Consider the following 20,181-nt stretch of genomic DNA (forward strand, 5'->3'; position numbering starts at 1 on the left):
GAAAGAAAATTTGTATCTGTTCTTGATCAGAAGGGGTAAGCAGAAACGACGCATAGATGGCAGTAGTTTAAAATGTGATGCCAGGGGGTGTGTGTGGTCACATACAATGTTATTAGCCTTTCTCACCAGTCTGTCTTTGTAAATGTGTTCAATGCTCGGTAGTGTTACCCCAAGTAACTTGCTGGCAGTTAAGACAGTTAATGCAGTTTTTCTGATTGCCTTTTTCTGAGACTCAGTGGCATTTCCGAACCAGCAGATAATACAGCAAGTTAAAACACTTTCAATAAAAGCAGTATAAAACATTTGGAGCATTTTGTTATTAACATTAAAAACAAGCAGTTTCTTTAAAAAGTACATTCTTTGCTGTGTCTTAGTCTGCAAGAGGTCAGTCCAAGAGTCCCATTTAAGCTTGTTGTCCAGTACAATGCCAAGGTATTTGTAGTTTGTAACAACCTGAATGGCACCACCATTGATAAAAGTGTCGGTGGATTGCTGTGACTTTCTAAAATCTATGGACATTTCTTTGGTCTTATTGGTATTTAAAATTAAATGTGAATTATTGCACCATTCTAAAAAGGAGTCTAAAACTGGCCCATGATCTACCTCCCCGTCCTGTAGCAGACTCACTAATGCTGTATCATCAGCGTATTTAATAAAGTGCCTATTTTGTAAAGTGCTAGTGCATGAATTTGTGTATAGAATAAATAGTAAAGGAGATAGAACACATCCTTGTGGGGAGCCTATGGATGTTGTCATCGAATCAGACAGAGATGAGCCCACTCTGACCCGCTGGACTCTACTGGTAAGAAAGTCCATGATCCAATTAATAATACCTGTATCAATATAAAATTCACTAGCTAAAATGTCTGCAAGATCTTAGGTTGCATAGTGTTAAAAGCAGATGAAAAGTCCACAAATAAAATCTTGGCATGAGTCTTTGGTTTCTCAAGATGAGTGTGCAAAAGGTGCATTAATGTCAGAATAGCATCATCCACCCCCCTGGAGGCTTGATAAGCAAATTGCAGGGGGTCCATAAGATGGTGGGTTTGGGATACAATGTACTTCTTTACCAGACGCTCCAGGCACTTCATGACCAGAGATGTCAGTGCTATTGGTCGGAAGTCATTGGACTCTGTGGGTCTTGGCAGTTTTGGCACAGGTACAATTGTAGATGATTTCCACAGGTTAGGGACTTTACAGATGTTAAGAGAGGAGTTAAAAATATCGGTTAACACAGGGGCTAACTGTTCTGCACAGTGCTTAAGGATATTACCACAAATTTTATCAGGGCCGCAGCTTTTCCGGGGATTACAGTGGCTAAAAAGGTGAAAGACATCCGATTGACTGATGTTTAGGACAGACGCAGAGGGTGGAGGGGGCAGCACAATGCCGGCCCCAGCATCGCTTCCACTCTCAAAGCGACAAAAAAGCTGTTTAGCTGGTTCGCCCTTTCCAATCCCTCATCTCCAGGCAGGTTCAGGGAGGGTTTCCCTCTGCCCTTGTGTGGGACATTGGTCATGGTCTTGATCCCCTGCCATGCCTCACGGGAGTTGCCTGACACTAGGGTTGCCTCAATCTTCTGTCTGTAACTGTACTTGTCCAGCTGTATTTGTCTTTTTATCTGTCTCTGTATGTCCCTTTTGGCTGTGTCATCCTGATTCCAATGTGCTTTTTTCTTTTCAATTATAAGATGCTTTAATTTATTGGAGATCCAGGACTTGTTGTTTGGAAAGATTTTAGTGGTTTTTATGGGTACGACTGTGTCTACACAAAAATTGATGTAGTCAGTTATTGTTTCTACCTGTTCTTTTATCTCAAGGTATTTAAAAATTTCCCAGTTTGTGCAATCAAAACAACCCTGCAGGGCCATAATGCTGTCATTGTTCCATATTTTAACTGAGCGTTCTTGGGGCTTCTCTCTCTGCAGGAGTCTCTGATATATAGGCCGATATTATATTATATTTTCCGAACTCATCCTTGTTTAATGTTTGTTCATCATATTCCAGCTGATTGTGGTGGTACACTGGTTCTGGTTAGTCAGGATGGAATCCAGCGGCCGCCTCTCCACTTCCCCCCTGGTGGTCACCTCCTGGCCTTCCTCGCCTGTCTGGAAACAGGCCTTTTACCACGGGGTCAGCTGGAGCCCCCCCTCTGGTCCCAGAAAGGCAAGGTGTGTCACCTTGTTAGAGTTGTATTCACACCTAAATATAAGGTTAGATTTATATTAATGCCTGATCAGTCGAAGCAGCGACTTCTGTGCCTATAAAGTGAAGCCAATGCGGAAGTGGCTTAAAACTGCATTCTATCTAACTTCCAGCCGGGGATCGACTTCACTAGCTCCAAAAATAAGTCTGATTGTATAGAAGTCTTTGGTGTTTAGCTAGGCGCAGCGCCAGACAACACTGGCTTAGCCGGCCAAAGCTCAGCCTTTTGTCCAAATATGGTAACTTCTGGTTCCAAAAAAAACAAGGTAGCGAAGGCCAAATGCTACTAGTGATGCTATGTTCATTATTTTTTACAGTCTACTGACTGCAGGTAAGATTTCAAAATTCACTGAGTGCACTTTTAATTCCTCCCCCCCCCCCCCAAGAAAAAAATCTAAACATTCAAACTAGCAATCTTTCAACCGCAACAACTGGCCTAGGAAAATACCAAATAAAAGTGACGTTTATCCAAAGCAGTGTTGCCTTTTTGATGTTATTTCCAAACTGATTTGGCTTGTTAAACACAGTGGGAGCTTTGTGGCCTTGTGTTAACTTCAATACATTTGTTTGTGTTCTGCAGGGAAAAGTGTTCCCTAAACTGAAGAAGAGGAGCAGTACTGCCAGGCTCATTGACCAGGACAGGAACGGTGAGGAGCCTACAGCTGCTGACTACGTGTTTCGCATCGTCTACCCTGGATACCGCTACGACGCCAGTAAGTAACACTTTTGCATTGTCAGTCACACTGGTGCACACGACAAAAATGTAATCTTCCTTTTATGTTAAACACTCATCTCTGTGATTGCTTTTGCCTTTTGTAAAATTAGTACTTTATATCTGTGTAAAGATTGTTTTACCATGATGTGCTTACAAATTAGTGTGTGTGTGTGTGTGTGTGTGTGTGTGTGTGTGTGTGTGTGTGTGTGTGGTGTCTTTCCCACAATGCTCTTCCCGAGGCCTGTAGGGTGGCCCTGTTCTAACTGTGTTCTCTGTTGTCCCACTGGTGCAAGCAGTCACTATAAACTACCACCACACCACGGGCAGCCGCGCTCCGTCGCTGGACGACGACGAGGAAGAGGAAGATAGGCTCCATGCTATGATCTCAATGATCTGCTCGCGGAACCTCACAGACCCTAATGTCATGAAAGGTTTTTATCACCTTAACACACCCACCCGACCCCACCGCCCCCCACTCCTGAGACCTCACCCCGGCTTCAGACGTCCCTCCCTGCATCCCACCCATCATGCCCCCTCAGGCCCTCCTCCCGCGCCCCTCCCGACCCCACCTCCCCCGGCTTCGTCTGCCTGTGTTTGTGCTTCCTGAGGGCGAGCCCAACAGTGTGGAGTAGGCTGGGGTTGCCTGTGTTAACAAGGACATGGGGACGTTCAGGCTGATCAACACCAAACTGAAAAGCAAAGTTGCTTTGAGGTTCTTTTGATGACATAATTATGCACTTCATATATTAGCCATATTGAAAGAGCTATAAAGAAATGCTAACGATGGCAATTAAATAACCATTTACAAATTATTAACATATTAAATCTGAGACAATAGTAAGCCAATAGATACAAAAGAGTCCAACAATAGCTAATACGATTGGCAGCCTCTAACTTGTACTTGTACCATTAGATTTAAAATCTGCTACATTTTTTGAATGAAACGCAAGGACCAGCCAGAGAATTTAGAAACGATGTTGCTGAGTCACTGAGTCGCTCTGTCACTGAGTGATGAATTTTTACAATTGGTCGTAATGAGTGAGATGACGTCAGTGTTGATGTTTCCCCATTGGTCATTGCCCTTTCAACCTGTATTGACCAACACAGGCTTTACCTCTGCTATCGCCCATCAATCAGCTGATTAACTTCCTCTTTACACAGTGGATGTTGTTGTTGTTGTTGCTGCTGCCGCCACCCATTTCAATCGTATTGCACGGGCACACTAGGCTACATGCAGATGAACGGCACACCAACGCGTTTGTGTGCGCCTCCTGCTCCACTCTGTCGCTGTCTCTTCAGACACAAATGAATGTGTAGAACAAGTAGGCCTATGTAATTTAGGTACAGCATTATCAAAGGCTCATATTGTTCTGTGTATCAAGGCATCATCAAACCCTAATGTCAAATTGAAAGTAGCACTGAGCTGTCAGCACAGTCTCCAGTGCTGCATGTGTAACTCCAGTGACAACTATAATGCAGATCTTGTGCGATGCTTGCATAGGCGAATTGTAAGTGAACCTGCAAGTCCCGAGCATCAGATGGAGGAGAATAGGAAAAGGAGGAGCACACGCAAAAAGAGAGGCAGTCTAAGGGAATGAGCAAGTCTTCTTCACACACCATTGTGATGCGACAGTTACAAAGCCTGTCAGTAAGCAGCCAGATGAGTTTGGATCATCTCAAGGCGCCAAATATAAAACACAGTCTCAGTCACTGGTAGCCGAATCCCACCATTCCATAGCATTTACCCAACAATATAATACATTTTCAGCTTTTTTTTGTTGGCTTAATTTGGCTAAAGTTCCTGGACAACGTAATCTGGCACAATAACATCCTGTCTTTAGATATTATCAGACATCCAGTTAATGCCACAATAGGTCTGGCAATGCAGACTAATGCCACAGCAGGTGCTGACACACTGCCCTTACACCCTTTCTGCTAAATGTCACTCTGTCTCTCTCTGTCTCTTCCCTTTCTTCCCACGGCTCAGCGACACAGTTACATCCACTGGCTTGGCAGGGATCCTTTAGCAAGCCTGTGAAACACACACTGTCAAATGAATAGACTTGTTTTATAGAGATGCTGCCAAACACAGTGACTGCACATGTCTGTTACCTGGTTTCATCACTGCTACACAGATTCAAACTTCCCCAGGTCTCCTTGTCTAGGTCAAGGCCTTTCCGGCTGCTTTGCATTCTTGGATTTGCAGTGCTGACTGCCTTAGAGTTTTGAGAGGGTATAGCTCTGGAAGCATGCCTCAACACTCTTGGGTTTACACTGTCGTGGCTAAGAATCGCTTTGATAATTTGCTTAGTTTTTTTTTTTGCACTCCTTTAATTTGACTTAAGTCTGTTTCCTTCTTTTTGTCCTTGTATTTTTCACTTGCGACATGCAACAATTTTTGCATGGGGAAATGCACCCATTTCATTGTTTTTTTTAAAGAACGACTATGTGTTTCTACGTATTTGTGATTGAAAATCCTCTCACAGTCTCCTCCTCTGTTTGTTTGATTTCTCTCTCTCTCTCTCTCTTCTTTGACTTCCTCAGTTGTTTGTGCAGTTGTTTGCTGCAATGCTGTTCACTGTAATTCTTCACTAACCCCGCCACCCCCCTCCCCGTCCCCTCGCCCCCCTCCTCCACCCCTCTCATTACGGTCCTGTGGGGTTCCGCAGTAGTAGAGACGTGGAGTCCTTGTGTGAGCGGGGTTGCATTACTGAGTCCAAAAACAGTTGTTGATGACGTCTAGTCCTAAAGTAAAGAGGGGAGAGCCCAATGTCGGTCTCGCTCCAGCATTTTTTCTGTTCGTTTTTTTTTTTTTCGTTCCTAATATTATTTGTTTTTTTGGGGTTATTGAACGACCAAAGCGCAGCTTCATATTTATGACAGGTCATCAGCTCCAACCTGAAGAATTAAGGTGAAGAGCATTTATTTAATGTTGAAGTTTTTATAATTTATTTTTTTTCTTCCCTTTTGTGTGCCCTTTTACTGGTGTCCATTTGTTTTTGTTGTTTATGAGATTTCTTTTGGTGTCTCTTGTCTTGTTCTGGCTTTATGCATCCTGCATGGCCTGAGGGTCAGCCTCGTCCCTGTCTTCTCCTCTCCTACCAGCTCCTTCACTTCCTCTGCTACTTCCTCCTCTCTCCTGTTTGTCTGGAGCGTCCCTGAGCTCTGCTGTCTCCTCTGGCTCCCCTCTCAATGAACTGAACCAGCATGGCTTCCCTGCATCCTCTCTGCCTGTCTCTCCCACAGCACCGGTCCTGCTTCCTTAAAACTGTCCCCTTCCACTTTTGGTTTCCTCTATACGCTTGTTTTTCCAGCTCTCACATGTAACATGAGTGTAAAACTTTCATGCATCTTCTCATCTCTTGATGTCATGAATAACAAAGAACAATACATGGAAAGATGTATTTATGGTTGAGCTGAGGGGCCTGTGTCATAATATGTAAGGCATAGAACATAGCCAGTGTGAAGTGGATCTAAAGGCACACGAAAACACACGAAAACATCAGCATCCATTTTGTCTTAGAACACTGAGACCTCTCTTGTCTTCTCACTTCCATTCTCTCTGGTTTAGACCACGGGGAGATGATGGAGATGCAGGGTTTCGGAGGCAGCCCGTCGTCGTGGCAACAGGCCGGAGTACCCACTCTGGAATCGCAGTGCCAGTCTTGCTCCACGGCTGGCAGCAACGTGTCGTTCGACTACCCGGCCGGCTGTACCTGCATACACGACCCGCTAGACATTCACACGTAACTTCCCAGAGACATTTACTTAACCTGTTATTGTGCTGCAACAAGTCTTTCTTTTGATTTACATTCCATACCGTATAAAAAGAAGTGTCATAAATAACACTAAGAGCACATAAAGGTATTTTGGAAAGCTAACTGTACTGATTCAGTATGTGGAATCCCTACCATGAGCTGGACTGATACTTACGGAATTGTTGCTAATTTAAACTGACTTGTGAGCAAAATTAGATTTTATGATGCACTGAATCTTTGCTGGGGACATTTTAAAACCTTAGGTATAACACTTGCCACCATCTTGGCCACTGCATGGAGCCAGAAAATCAATCTTCGGTCAAAGTTGATAGTGGATGTGATGAGAGCTGAGCAAGAAACAAGCAAAAAAGCTGACTGTGATAGACTGTTAATTTGTATATTGATATAGAGTCCACCAAGACACACATTAGAAGATGTGAAATCTCCATAGCGGTGGAGACTATTGTGAGTGGTGCTGCAATGTGGCAATAATTATTGACTTTGTGAAATGGAATTCTAAGGAGATTTTGAGGAGGCAGCGTCTAGTATCTGTCTATTCGAAAAACACATTAAGGCACCTACTGTAAGTCTCCGCTTTGTTTTTGCCTCAGCTTTTAGCCATGGTGAAGGTTTCTTCATTAAAGGCAAATATTTAAAGAATAAGCCTTTACAAATCAAACAGGGGCTTGACAATTATGGTGGATTTCTTTTCTTTTCACTAGTATTCCTCTTAAGATGCTCTGCCAGAACATGAAGAGGCAGATAGTCTCCAGAGCCTTTTATGGATGTAAGTACATTATGTCAACTCTGCACAGTATCCATAATTTATTTCATACATTATAGCTGTTTTTGATCATGCTTGATTGATTGAGATGAATTGTATTCTTCTAGACGACAGCGATTCCCAGTGGGTTTGCTTGAGGTTATTGTTCTCTAGCCTGCATTGCTGGCTTCCAGTTGAGAGCACAATTGGTTTTAAAATAATTTTAAGTAATTTTGAATAATAAATAAATAATGTATGGCTTATTGTAGCAGCCGCTGCTGCATGATAAAGTAGTACGTTTGCAAACTGTAATGAATGAGCCCTCTGAATGTGTCAAACATTTAATATAGGCTGTAATAAACTGCTGGGTAAAATAATGCATTTATAGTGTTATTAAAATATTGTTCTTTAAAGGAGACCTGTTTTTAATAACAGCGATAGTCAGTAAGTTTATTCTCCTCAATACAACAATACAAACCAATACAAAATACAACTTTAGTTACTTTGAAAGACATTTATATTTTAAAGTAATTATGAGTAGTCATTTATTACCTTAATAGTTGGTACAAGCACTGGTTTACATTTTCATCTATCAGGGAAACATGTATGCACATTTTGCCTTTGCCCATTATACTTGATATTTTGATTTGTACTTGATTGGCTTACTATTCTAATTTTTTTGTATCTCCATACTGACTTGACTTTGTTGATGCTGTGTCTCACCTGTCCATCAGGGCTGGCCTACTGCCGACACCTGTCCACTGTGCGGACTCACCTGTCAGCTCTGGTCAACCACAACATCGTCCCTCCAGACAGACCCTGCGAGGCGTCCGGGGGCCTCAGCAAGGAGGTGTGGAGCAAGTACCAGAAAGACTGCAAGGTGGGTACAGAGCAATCAGTGAGGCTGAAAGACAAATTAAATATAGCAGCGTGGTCGACCTCTGTCAGCAAGCAGCAAGAATTACAACAACGTAACTAGAATCTTAATATTCTTCCTGGACCATCCGACGCTCCCCTATACCTCTCCAACCCTTCACTTGCAGGCCGGTGAATTTAAAAGCCACAAATCACAGCAGATTGCCAAGTCATCATTGAGTCATTGGTATTGATTAAGCCCCATAGATAAATCATGGTCATTTTGTGCTGTGTAGGGGCTGTGCTAGTCTTATTCACGGTAATATTTTGTAAATTTCAGATACTGTAAGCTGACACAACCTGTGAGTAACGTTCCTTGAGAGAATTATGAGGAGCAAAGATTTCTGTCCTGCTTGTTAATGTTGAGCCAGACACCTTTTCATCATCTTGAAATATGGCAGCATCATGCGGAATCATGCACCCTGTGATGAAACATGACCTCTTGTTTTTTTAACCCCAATGAAACCATACTCAGCAGCCGTCAGACCTAATGACTCAGTGGATGTGATGTAGTACAGCATCATCTATCTACAAACGCACCTTTTTGGCTTGTAACCCCAAAGTAAACGTATCATTTCAGATAAACAAAGTGTCAGTGCTAACGTTGTGTAGCAGATGTATGCTTCTTCTACTGTACATCCCTCTACTGTCAATCATTTTGAAACTCTTTTTCTTGCAAACCAATGTAGGAATCATAACCCCTTAGGTTGGGAACCACAGTAATACTATGTTGAATTTCATCAGAATGTGTTGCTATGGTTACAAACGGTTTCAGAATGCCACCCCTGTTACACATGTCAATTGTGTAAAATGTACAGTGTTCTTTTGGTGGACAGTGGCCTACAGCAATGATGCAGTAAACTCTTGACTGCCTGTCACTGTTGTTTTTGACTTGTGACTCTGTTCCTCTTTGCTGGCGTAGTTTGTCATTTTGTAACAACAGCGCCTGCCGCAGTTAAAGAATTAAAAGAAAAGTAGAAGTCTGGTGATAGCCAACATTTTTCTTTTTGTCAACAAATCCCATAAAATTACCAAAACCAACATGGAAATGTGACATTTATGTTGCCTTCCTAATCTTGCCTTCCTTCCTATAGCCTACTGTTCTTCTAATTTTTACAAGTTTCTCGCTTTGTTCTTGTTATGTCACTGTTTTTGACGTTTTTTTTCTTTCTACCATCTTTTTACAAGTTTTTGTCTTTTTTACATTTTTTGTCTCTTTTTCTCATTAGCATTTAAATGTTTGTTTTTTCAGTTACAAGGCTGTTGTTTAGTAAATCTATCGTTGACAGCACTGTACTGTTCCTGTTTATTTACACTTTTTTTTTCTACCGAAAATGATTAGCGCTGGTCTTGGCTTAAAGAAACAATTCGAAAGGGGTACATTATTGAAAAAAAGTTTGAGAACCACTTTACTAGAGCACCAAATATGCAATCCGCTACTGAAAGTAGTCCCCAAGGAATGTTTGGAAATTACTGACCCTTTTTTTTTTTTTAAATGAAATTGTATTTGTAACCTGTTTTGAAAGATTGACATTGTTTTCAGTAAAAACCAGGCTTGAGGCTGAGAGCGAATATGAATGTGCCTATTGTCTTTAAACCCCACACTGCTAATTATGGTTAAACCTAATATAACTTTTTATAACTCTCTAATTGAGCTTCAGTTCTTATTCTGTCCTCCCCTCACATATACTGTATCCTCCTTTACAGTAGTTGAGTATATTACTGTAATTGTAAGTCAGGGATTATGTACTGCTCCTGCAGTCTCCACCCCCCCCCCACTCTCCTTCACTCTAATGGAAATTTAATGAGTTTCAGAGGAATGAAGTTTCATTACAGAGTGTAGTATGATACCATCATAGCTATTAAAGCAGCCACTGTAATCATTCATCAACTCCAACAAAGTCATCAGTACTAATTTACACTCTATTCATATCTGTGTCCTTTATCTTCTGCACTTATCTATGTCTTCTTCTGAATGGGTCGCAATCACTCTTTCTCTCCTTCCATTATTGATGCACTTCCTGCTCCTCTTGTTCGTCTCACCACTCACACCAGGCTTGTTCTTCCTGTCATCAAATCTTCTTCTTTTGGTTTATATTCCTATTATCCTTTGTGTGCGTGCGTGCGTGCGTGCGTGTGTGTTTAGAACTATAAGGAGCTGGAGCTGCTAAGGCTGGTTTATTATGGCGGAGTGCAGCATGACATAAGGAAGGAGGTCTGGCCTTTCCTGCTGGGGCACTACAAGTTTGGCATGGGCAAAAAGGACATGAGCCAGGTACTGCACAAACACACACACACACACACACACACACACACACACACACACACACACACACACAGCGTTTTAATTTGTCTCTTTGCAGTGTGTGATTGTCTTTTTTTTCTGTGAAGATTGATGCAAAGATCAGCGAGCGCTACCAGCAGGTGATGCGGGAGTGGAAGGCCTGTGAGGTGATTGTCAAGCAGAGGGAAAAGGAGATGCAGTCGGCCATCTTTGCCAAGCTCTCCTCAGGCAGCAGCATCGACAGTCACGTCCTGCGACTCGTTCACAGAGACTCCACACTAAGCAATGAGGTGAACATCGGATTCCTTGCTAAACTTAGCAATATAGAGAGTATTTGTTACAGTATAGTGTCCTGATTGTGACTGGCACTCAGACTAATGTAATCAACTGATCCCAATGCTGTAATTAACATGTTTTCAGGAATGCATGATATTAATTGTATACTATTACATTTCTAAACATTTGCATATTTCATTGTTTTAAAAACTGCATCTTTGCTTGATACATGTCTTCATTACACATTGTGCCTTACATATCACATAGCCAAAACAACCAAACAACCAACTAGCCTATAACCCCATACTACATTATTACAACTTCACAATCTTCACATAACAGAAGTTATCTCAGGAGACTTTTCATATAGAGCAGGTCTAGATAACAGTTTACAGAGACCCAACATTCCCCCATGAGCAAGCATTTGGCAAAACGCTGGCGAGGAAAGAAACCTCGAACAGAACCTGGCTCGAGGTGGGCAGCCATCTGCCTCGTCCGGTTGGCCAGTAACATGTGCAGAAGGCAGAACCACTGACTGAGAACTCAAAAGTCATGATTTCAGTGATGAAATCATAATGATCCATATGATATGAGGTATGATCCCACACCCTGCACCATTGCCCTTTGCTGGCCTCTATTACTTATAAAGTTCCATTCTTCATCAGGTGTTTATGTCGGTGGATGAGCCGGATGCAGGGAGCCAGGAGACGCCCAGTGGAGAGGACAGTACCCCCACCATGACCACCCTGGGTCCCCCTGCAGCCCTCCCCCCAGAGGAGCGACCTCTGGTGGAGTTTGACTCCCCTGACTCGGGCCTCCCTTCCTCCAGAAACTACTCAGTGACCTCTGCTCATTCCCAGATCCTGTCCAGCATAGATGACGGTCAGAGCACGGAGGAGGAAGGGGGGGGCGGGGAGGAGGGCAGGACTTCGGGTGTGCTGGGGCGGCGTCAGGACTCTCTGACTGAGGACAGGTTGTGCAGTCAGCTGGACAAACTGGTGACCAATGGAGCAGCTGCAGAGGCGATATCACCTTCACTCTCCTCATATACAGTATGTACAGTATAAGGATATGTCTGGTTATATATTATTAACTCTGACTGAGAAATTGTGCAACAAATGGCAAAATCATGACTTAAAGGCTTAAAAGACTAACCAAAAAACTTGAATTTACACTTAGTCACCTACTGATGTTATCAACAATGTTTCCTTTGGGCAGATCGAGCTGTTGGACACAATCGCCCTCAACCTCCACAGGATAGACAAAGATGTGCAGCGTTGCGACCGCAACTATTATTACTTCACCACAGCAAACCTGGAGAAACTACGCAACATCATGTGCAGGTATGTAGAAGAAGTATTTAGATCCTTCAAATTAAAGCTGCTATACAATATTTTTTATATGAAATCAAATAACTGTGTAATCTGAAAGGTCGCTTGTAGTAACAAACCCATAGAGAAATATCACCCCACTCACCTGACATTTTTCTTTGAAATGTACTGGAGTAGAGGTATTACAGTAAGTGGAAGACTATTAAATAAAAGTAGGTTAAAATATGCACTTAAGTACAGGACTTGAGTGGATGTACTGAGTTCCATCCAGTCGCTGTAAAACACACACACACACACACACACACACACACACACACACACACACACACACGTACATCACATCTGGTGAGTTGACTGTGATTGGTTTGCTCTTGTTTGTCTTGGTGTCTCCTTCTTGCCTGCAGCTATGTGTGGGAGCATTTGGAGATGGGCTACGTTCAGGGCATGTGTGACCTGCTCGCGCCGCTCATGGTCATCCTGGATGATGGTGAGAAGAAAGACTCATCTTATACTTTAAATCTCCTGACTGTAATTAGAAATGGCATGAATGAAAAAAAGCCCCAGTCACCGTTACAGAATTGATGCTTACAATATGCCTTATTTAATAATAGAAATTATAAATAAACACTTGCACGTGTGGGGGGGCATGGGTGGGTGTGTGTGTGTTGGGGGGGGTAGAATGTATGTAGATCAGCTCAGTTAAATTGAACAGTCTGGTGGGGGTAGACATAAGGTTGTTTTATCCGAACCTTGTCGCAGCAAATAGACTCCTTTATAATTTAAATTAGTGAATGTGTGAGCGTTTAAGTGCTGTCCTGGCTACATGACCCTATGTTCTTCCTTTGTGTGTGTGTGTGTGTGTGTGTGTGTGTGTGTGTGTGTGTGTGTGTGTGTGTGTGTGTGTGTATGTCAGAGTGCCTGGCGTACAGCTGTTTCACTCAGCTAATGAAGAGGATGAGTCAGAACTTCCCTAATGGCGGAGCCATGGACACACACTTCGCCAACATGAGGTCACTGATCCAGGTGACAAATAACTCTTACTGTGTGTGTGTGTGTGTGTGTGTGTGTGTGTGTGTGAGAGAGAGAGAGAGAGAGAGAAAGAGAGTGTATAAGAGAGTGTGTCACCTATAGTAAAACTATGTGTGCTGAAAAATGGAGCCAATCCCCATAGACCCCCATGTCAAAATTCCCAATTTTACAGCGGAACTAAACATGTTTACAGCCTGGTACAGCATTTGAGCTCTTCAGAAACCTATGGGTGACGTCACAGAGACTTTGTCCATATTTTACAAATTTTACTCCGTTACTAAAACCCATTGACGTTACCTCTGATCTTACTCTGATGTCAGATCCTGGACTCTGAGCTGTTTGAACTGATGCAGCAGAATGGAGATTACACTCACTTCTACTTCTGTTACCGCTGGTTCCTGCTGGACTTCAAGAGAGGTGAACAGCACATTTTTTACTCTCAATGACTGACCTGTAATCCCCAACTCATTGATTGGTGCCTCATTGAAGCTGCATTAAGTAATTTTGACCACTGGGGGGACCAAAAGACTCATGATCACACACACACACACACACACACACACACACACACACACACACAGTTAGCAGTGTTTGTGGATGGGAAGCTGGCGGGTGTTCTTGTCCTTGTCGTACTCCACTAAACGCTCCTAGTGGTTGGTGAGGCATTGGCACAGTGGGGGTCACAACATCCGGCATGCTCTCGGGTTCACTTCATGACTGGCAGGAGCAGTGGTAGAAAGTAACTAAGTGCATTTACTCAAGTACTGTACTTAAGTATCATGTTTTAGGTATTTGTACTTAACTTGAGTATTTCTATTTCGAGCCACTTTATAGTTTTACTCCACTACATATATTTGACAGCTGTAGTTACTAGTTACTTTGCAGATTCAGATTAAGTAATACGAAATCTAATTAAAATGAGAATAATGAAGTGTTATAATAGATTAAGCAACCTGGCAGTATATACTTATACTGTACATTTGTTAAAATTTACCAGCTGCAACATTAAAATGATCCTTACACATAAATGCACCAATAATTATAAAATGATTATATAATATCTATTATGCTCAAATGGGCCATTCTGCATAATGAGTCATTTTACTTTTGGTAGTTTAAGTATATTTAGATTCTTTTGTACTTTTACTTAAGTGCAGGACTTTTACTTGTAACAGAGTATTTCTGCACTGCTGTATTGCTATTTGTACTTGAGTACAAGATCTGAGAACTTCTCCCACCACTGAGCAGCAGAAAAGAGGTGCTTAGCTGCAAAACCATCTGCAGCGTAAACCCCTTACAGAAATGAGTAGAATAAATGCAAGACGTGTCATTACTACCATTTCAGGAAGTGATTAAATTGTCACATACTGTATGTACATCCTCGTGAGGTCTACCATTGTACAGAGGTGATACCATGGTAACAGTGTCCTCATGATGTTACAGATTCAACACCTTTGTGACATGTCTCTTCCTCTCATTTCTCTTCCTCTCAGCTGCACTATATCTAATCTTTCTGATTAAAAATGCAAGCCATTCAAGAGGTTTATTGTCAAATGCACAGTAAAGACAACTCACACCATGCAATAAAAAGCTTGCTTTGCCAGTCTTCCTCACACAACGAATAAAAAAAGGAGAATAATACAATAAAGCTAAAACAAACAGTAACAGAGTTGTAATAAATACAACTTAAACTATTTGAAAAAACTACTACTGATAAAAGCAAGAATGCCTTAAAGTCAGGTATCTATGTGATAAAAATGACCATCGTCTAAAACTTCTAAACACTTTTATCAGGACCACGGGAACATCGCAAGGGGCAAGACACAGAGTCAAATATGCTGACGATAAAAATGTGTTTTGTGTGTGTGTGTGTGCGTGCAGAGCTCCTGTACGAGGACGTGTTTGCAGTGTGGGAGGTGATCTGGGTGGCTCCCAGGATTTCCTCACAGCACTTTGTCCTCTTTCTGGCCTTGGCCCTGGTCACAGTCTACCGTGAGATCATCGTGGACAACAACATGGACTTCACTGACATCATTAAGTTCTTCAATGGTAAGAGACATACACACACAGTATTGCGTGTGCTGTATTTACAGTTTGTGGATTGCTTATTTCTTCACTATCCTGTCATGAGTCAGACTTCCGTCCCATCAGAGTGTAGACTTAACCACGTCGATGCTGAACATCTATCATTCTAGAGGCACCTGTATGCTTCAAACAAACTAGTTCATACAAAGTGTCGTCCAACCCCGTCTAAAGGCAAAAGTGTTTATACCTGTTCTAAAAAAACCACACTCAAAGTTGGACCTAGACCTAATCTGTAGATTGTCCTGAGGTAACCTCTGTTATAATTTGACACTATAAATAAAATTCAATTGAATTGAGGTGATGTGTAAACTGTATTTAATATTTCTGTAGTTGCCCCTCTCATAGTGTGTCTGATCCACAGAGATGGCTGAGCGTCATGATGTCCAACATATCTTGAAGATAGCGCGTGAGCTGGTGCACAAAGTCCAGTCTCTGATGGACAACAAGTGACTATAGAGGAAGGGAAGAAGGAGGAATGGGAGGATGCAGAGGGAGAGTGTCCGACTACAGGACACTCAGCTCTTCCTCTCATCCCTCAGAGAGTGTTTCCAGGCCTTCACCTATCCAGAGCAGGTCCAGGGAGTCCAGGTCTCCTCCCTGCCCAGATGAAGGCCCTGGGAGTGTGCCAGGAGCGCTGCTGGAGCAGCCTGGCTCTGGGACGGCCTCGATCTGTTTACATTTACCTTCACATGGAATTCCCATGGTGTCCGTACAGACATGTGGATTTGTCTGCATGCTTGTGAGTTTGATCACACTGTGAACACATTCTTGAGTCTCCCCAGTCCTATAGAGGATGTGTGCGTGCATTAAAACACACACACACACACACACACACACACACACACACCGAAACAACATTGGTTCTACCAATACTTCAGTTTTCTAACATGTCACTCCTTTCCTAACTCTGAACTGAACATTTTGAATGCTTGTCTGGAAGGCTTTAGCGTTCTCAGTGTTTGATAGATTCTTCCATGCAATGCCAGTGGAGGCCACAAGGAGTGCAGGATTTACATACTACATTGTCAGAGGAGCCAGAAAGTTTTCATTAGTGACCAAATGGACTGTGCCAACTACCTTTTCATGAGTGTTTTCTACAACAAGCATGTGTGTTTTTACCCCCCTTTTTCTTTATGTTCAGGAGTTCATTACCACACAAATGTTGCCTTTATCAGTAACAGCCCAAGGTACTTAGTTGCACTTTTTTGGGAGGATTTCCTTCATGGTGCCTGTGAAAGCCTCACCAGAGTTGGTGGGGGCCAGAGGCGCCACGAGAGGCCAAACTGTCGAGAAACTCTGGATGAATTGCAGCCAGTTTTCCTGAGCATGTTAGTCAGTGGTTAATGCATGTTTAATCCTCGTTCCAAGACAGAAGACACATAGCATCAGAGCACAACAGTAAAGACAAAAGCACACAGGCCTTACTCCTTATTTTAATATAAAACATGTGCATCTCTATTTAGTAGTACCATGTTTTTTGTTCAGGGACCACTGGGGATGCTGAGGTCATGGCTATGGTAATATTTTATTTTTAAAGATACTTTTTGGGCTTTTTAGGCCTTTATTTATAGGACAGCTGAAGAGAGGGAGAGAGAGAGGGGGAATGACATGCAGCAAAGGGCCGCAGGTCAGAGTCGATCTCGCTGCCGCTGCGTCGAGGGGTAAACCTCTATATACGGGCGCACACTTTGGTAATATTTCTGGGAATTTGGGGTGTTTAATGACCAGAGGATAAATTAACATTCTATGATAAAAAACACATATTACAACATGTCAGTTTTTTAAGGCTGATTTTTTTTGTATTTAAATTAATATCTTAAAAGTAACTGTTTTAAAGGGATTTAGTATTATCCAACAGCTTTTAGACCATTATGTTAGTGTTAGAAAATGCAAATTTACAACTTTTAAACATAATTTTAAAGAAATGTGATTTTCTTACCTTCTCTCAGAAGGTACTGACTGAAGGATACATTTGTCCAATAAGTTGAGTATTATAGATTTGTGGCTGGTAAGAAGTAGACACAACAGGCTCAGAGAAAGAATATATAAGAAAGTGAAAAATGAAACCTGATTAAGAAACACCTTTGAGAATGGAAAGAAAGTAACACGTATTGAGTATATTTACCTGTATCTAAATGTGGATTTTCCTTAATAAGAAGAATACGACTGGCATTATTCTAGATTTTTTTTGTTATTGTCAACAAATCCAGTGAAAAGACCAAAACCGTTCCATTCTCTGTGGCCTCAGCCTCATGCCCATTGGTTCCTACTAAAGAAAAATTGAGTATCAAAAACATAGCTTTTTTTAAAAGGCTAAGTAATTTACTAAAAACAACTGGCCCCTTTAGTTTTTAAGCAAGCTTTACACAAACAAGAGTAAATAGTGAATTTGTTGGGGACTATTTTCAGTGGTGGATTAATATGCATTTGATGTGGTTCTTAGTATTTTACAATTATTCTTTTGTGGGAATATGTCACCCTTCTCCCCTGGATTTCTTGAAACAGACATAGTTTTCTGATATTCTTTCATATTTGTTAGATAATGTGGTAACACTAGAGCAATTTCTCTTAAAAGTACCTTAATTAGTATCTTACAGAATGGTTTGATTATCTTGTCTTTTAATAATAATAATAAATTGAATTTATATAGCACTTTTCACAAACTCAAAGTCGCTTTACAGGTAGATATAAAGACAAACAAAACCAGATTCAGGCACTGATGAAAAGGGGAGGGGCGTGGGGGTACAGATAGGCAGAGGTGAAGAGATGGGTCTGGAAGATGGTGAGGGACTCAGAGGAGCGGATCTCTTGGGGCAGGGAGTTTCAGAGCCTGCTTCAGTGGCAAGGAACAAGATATAAGGCTACACACACAACACTTATTAGTAGGATATGTTTATTGTTGGTTTGGGTCTTTTCATGGGATTTATTGCAATAGAAAAAAAATATAACTATTACCAGCCTTGTGCTTTACATTAGTCCATGTCTTTCTTCGGAACTAGAGACAAACATGCTCACCGCTCTAAAGCACCACGAAGACTTTTTATTGCATTCAGCACTATACTGTCAGGAAATGTGGTTGCAATTGTCCATGTGGAACCTCATTCTCCTCCTGCCTAAAGTCCAGCGTCTGAAAATAAAACATGCTTGGACTGGGTTGGTCTAAATAACAAATCTGTGGTCTGAGAAGAAGCTGATTCCAACGCCAAACTTTCTCTAGTGTTCAGTGAATCAGTATTAGGTTGGTGCTGGCTTCGCAGTAACAGCACAGAGTACATTCATGTTTGTATCTGAGAGGATTTGGGACATTTTTGATACCGTTTCCAATCCCCCTCGTCAGTGTGACCCTTTATCTCCACCCTCCTCGTCTCCTCAAAACGTCCAACCGAGCTGCATATGATTGGTCATCCAGCACGGACCTGCACCTGTGATTCAAGTGCCAAGAGTCTTCCCCAATCCTGAAGTGTACTGTAGTCATCCAGCTCTCTGATTTACTAGTTTGATCCCAGGAACGGGCGGTGGTGTAGATGCACCTCGATGTACATCCTCGCCACTCAACCACCCTGCCGCCATGGCAACGGACGAGGGTCGCCGGGGGAACAGGGGCCCGTAGCAGAGCTTTTTCTTCCAATCAGGACATTGTGTACCAAAGCCTTGAAACAGCCCCCTCTGTGGCATGACAACAACGTGCAATTTCATACTGCATGTTAAAGACTGACTGTTTACTATGTGTGTAAAATATTTTTGAAAATGGTGATCTTGGATTATTTAACTACTGTGCAATTTCTGTCGTTTGAGAAAATCCTTCAAAGTCTATATTGCTGTTAATACGAACCGAAAGCCCAATATTTCTATGAAGACAGTAAGAACATATATATATATATATAAAACTTATTTTGAGATCTATTTTTATGTTGGTTTTAGCAGCACTAGTTGGAGGTGTATACTGTGCAGAAATGCAGAATGTTTGCAGACTATGTTACACGTTGACTGTTAAGTGTTTTTTCCTCAATGTTGTGCACTGACTTCAAGATTTCAAATTTCTATTTATTTAAAGAGCCAATGATTGCATTGCTGAATATGTATTGGTAAGGATGTATAATTTGCCTTGAATGTAATGTATTATTAAATAAGAGGTTGTTCTGTAGTTCTGCTCTCTTTCCTTTAACCTTCGATGCTACACAGAAGATGTCCGATGACTGTAGATGTTCCTTCTCTTGTTCTTCTCTATAGACATGAACAGACTAGTTTATAGCTGCTAATCAATATTGTTTATATGCACAATAGATCAAATTACTGTGTGTAATGTGAAGGGAGCCAACATAGCAGTTCCCCTCAGCTAGACAGAGCTTTTTAGAATCTTTCAGCTTGTTTTGATTTTTCAGCCCACAATTTTACTGTTTTGGTTCAGTGTTAATTGTCAGTGGCAGCTGTTTTAAGCAAAAAACAAGCCCTAAAAATCCACTGCCTGTCCAACACCAAAGAGCAGGCAGACAAAGGTAGCAACTAGCTGGTATATTGTTGTCATGTTCCGTGTTACTGATTGCCAAGTCAAATTCCTGTGTGTCTGCTGATGCATTTGGCGAATAAAGTGATTCTGATTCTGAGCAGCTAGCAGCTTAAGAGTCAAAAGTCAAAATATAGTATATTGAAAAAAGTGATAACACAGTCATTGTATAGTATGTTGATAAAAGTGCTAAAAAAGTCACAGTATAGTATATAGAAAAAAGTAATTGTATAGCATGTCCAAAAAAGTCATAGTAAGAATGTTAAAAAAAATCATAGTACAGTATATCGAAAAAAGTAATAAAAAAAGTCATATTA

The 20,181-nt window shown here is 41.6% G+C and overlaps 1 protein-coding gene across 3 annotated transcripts in view; it reads left to right on the plus strand.

The window, feature by feature from the left end:
- Window positions 1–19,504, plus strand: part of sgsm2 (small G protein signaling modulator 2) — an 86,931-nt gene extending 67,427 nt beyond the window's left edge. Inside the window, exons 11-25 of one of the 3 annotated variants that reach the window (XM_028573098.1) lie at window positions 2,007–2,170; window positions 2,785–2,917; window positions 3,213–3,350; window positions 6,491–6,665; window positions 7,400–7,464; window positions 8,175–8,320; window positions 10,502–10,630; window positions 10,747–10,929; window positions 11,581–11,967; window positions 12,134–12,258; window positions 12,651–12,733; window positions 13,160–13,269; window positions 13,596–13,692; window positions 15,157–15,324; window positions 15,722–19,504. In XM_028573098.1, coding sequence (XP_028428899.1) covers window positions 2,007–2,170; window positions 2,785–2,917; window positions 3,213–3,350; window positions 6,491–6,665; window positions 7,400–7,464; window positions 8,175–8,320; window positions 10,502–10,630; window positions 10,747–10,929; window positions 11,581–11,967; window positions 12,134–12,258; window positions 12,651–12,733; window positions 13,160–13,269; window positions 13,596–13,692; window positions 15,157–15,324; window positions 15,722–15,810 — 2,192 coding nt within the window. In that variant the 3' untranslated portion in view covers window positions 15,811–19,504. The remainder of the gene's footprint in view (window positions 1–2,006; window positions 2,171–2,784; window positions 2,918–3,212; window positions 3,351–6,490; window positions 6,666–7,399; window positions 7,465–8,174; window positions 8,321–10,501; window positions 10,631–10,746; window positions 10,930–11,580; window positions 11,968–12,133; window positions 12,259–12,650; window positions 12,734–13,159; window positions 13,270–13,595; window positions 13,693–15,156; window positions 15,325–15,721) is intronic. The other 2 variants (XM_028573099.1, XM_028573100.1) reach the window with 2 other exon arrangements.
- The last annotated feature ends 677 nt before the right edge of the window (window positions 19,505–20,181 follow it).

This window comes from Perca flavescens, chromosome 3 (genome assembly GCF_004354835.1).
Source record: "Perca flavescens isolate YP-PL-M2 chromosome 3, PFLA_1.0, whole genome shotgun sequence".
Classification (NCBI taxonomy): Eukaryota; Metazoa; Chordata; class Actinopteri; order Perciformes; family Percidae; genus Perca; species Perca flavescens.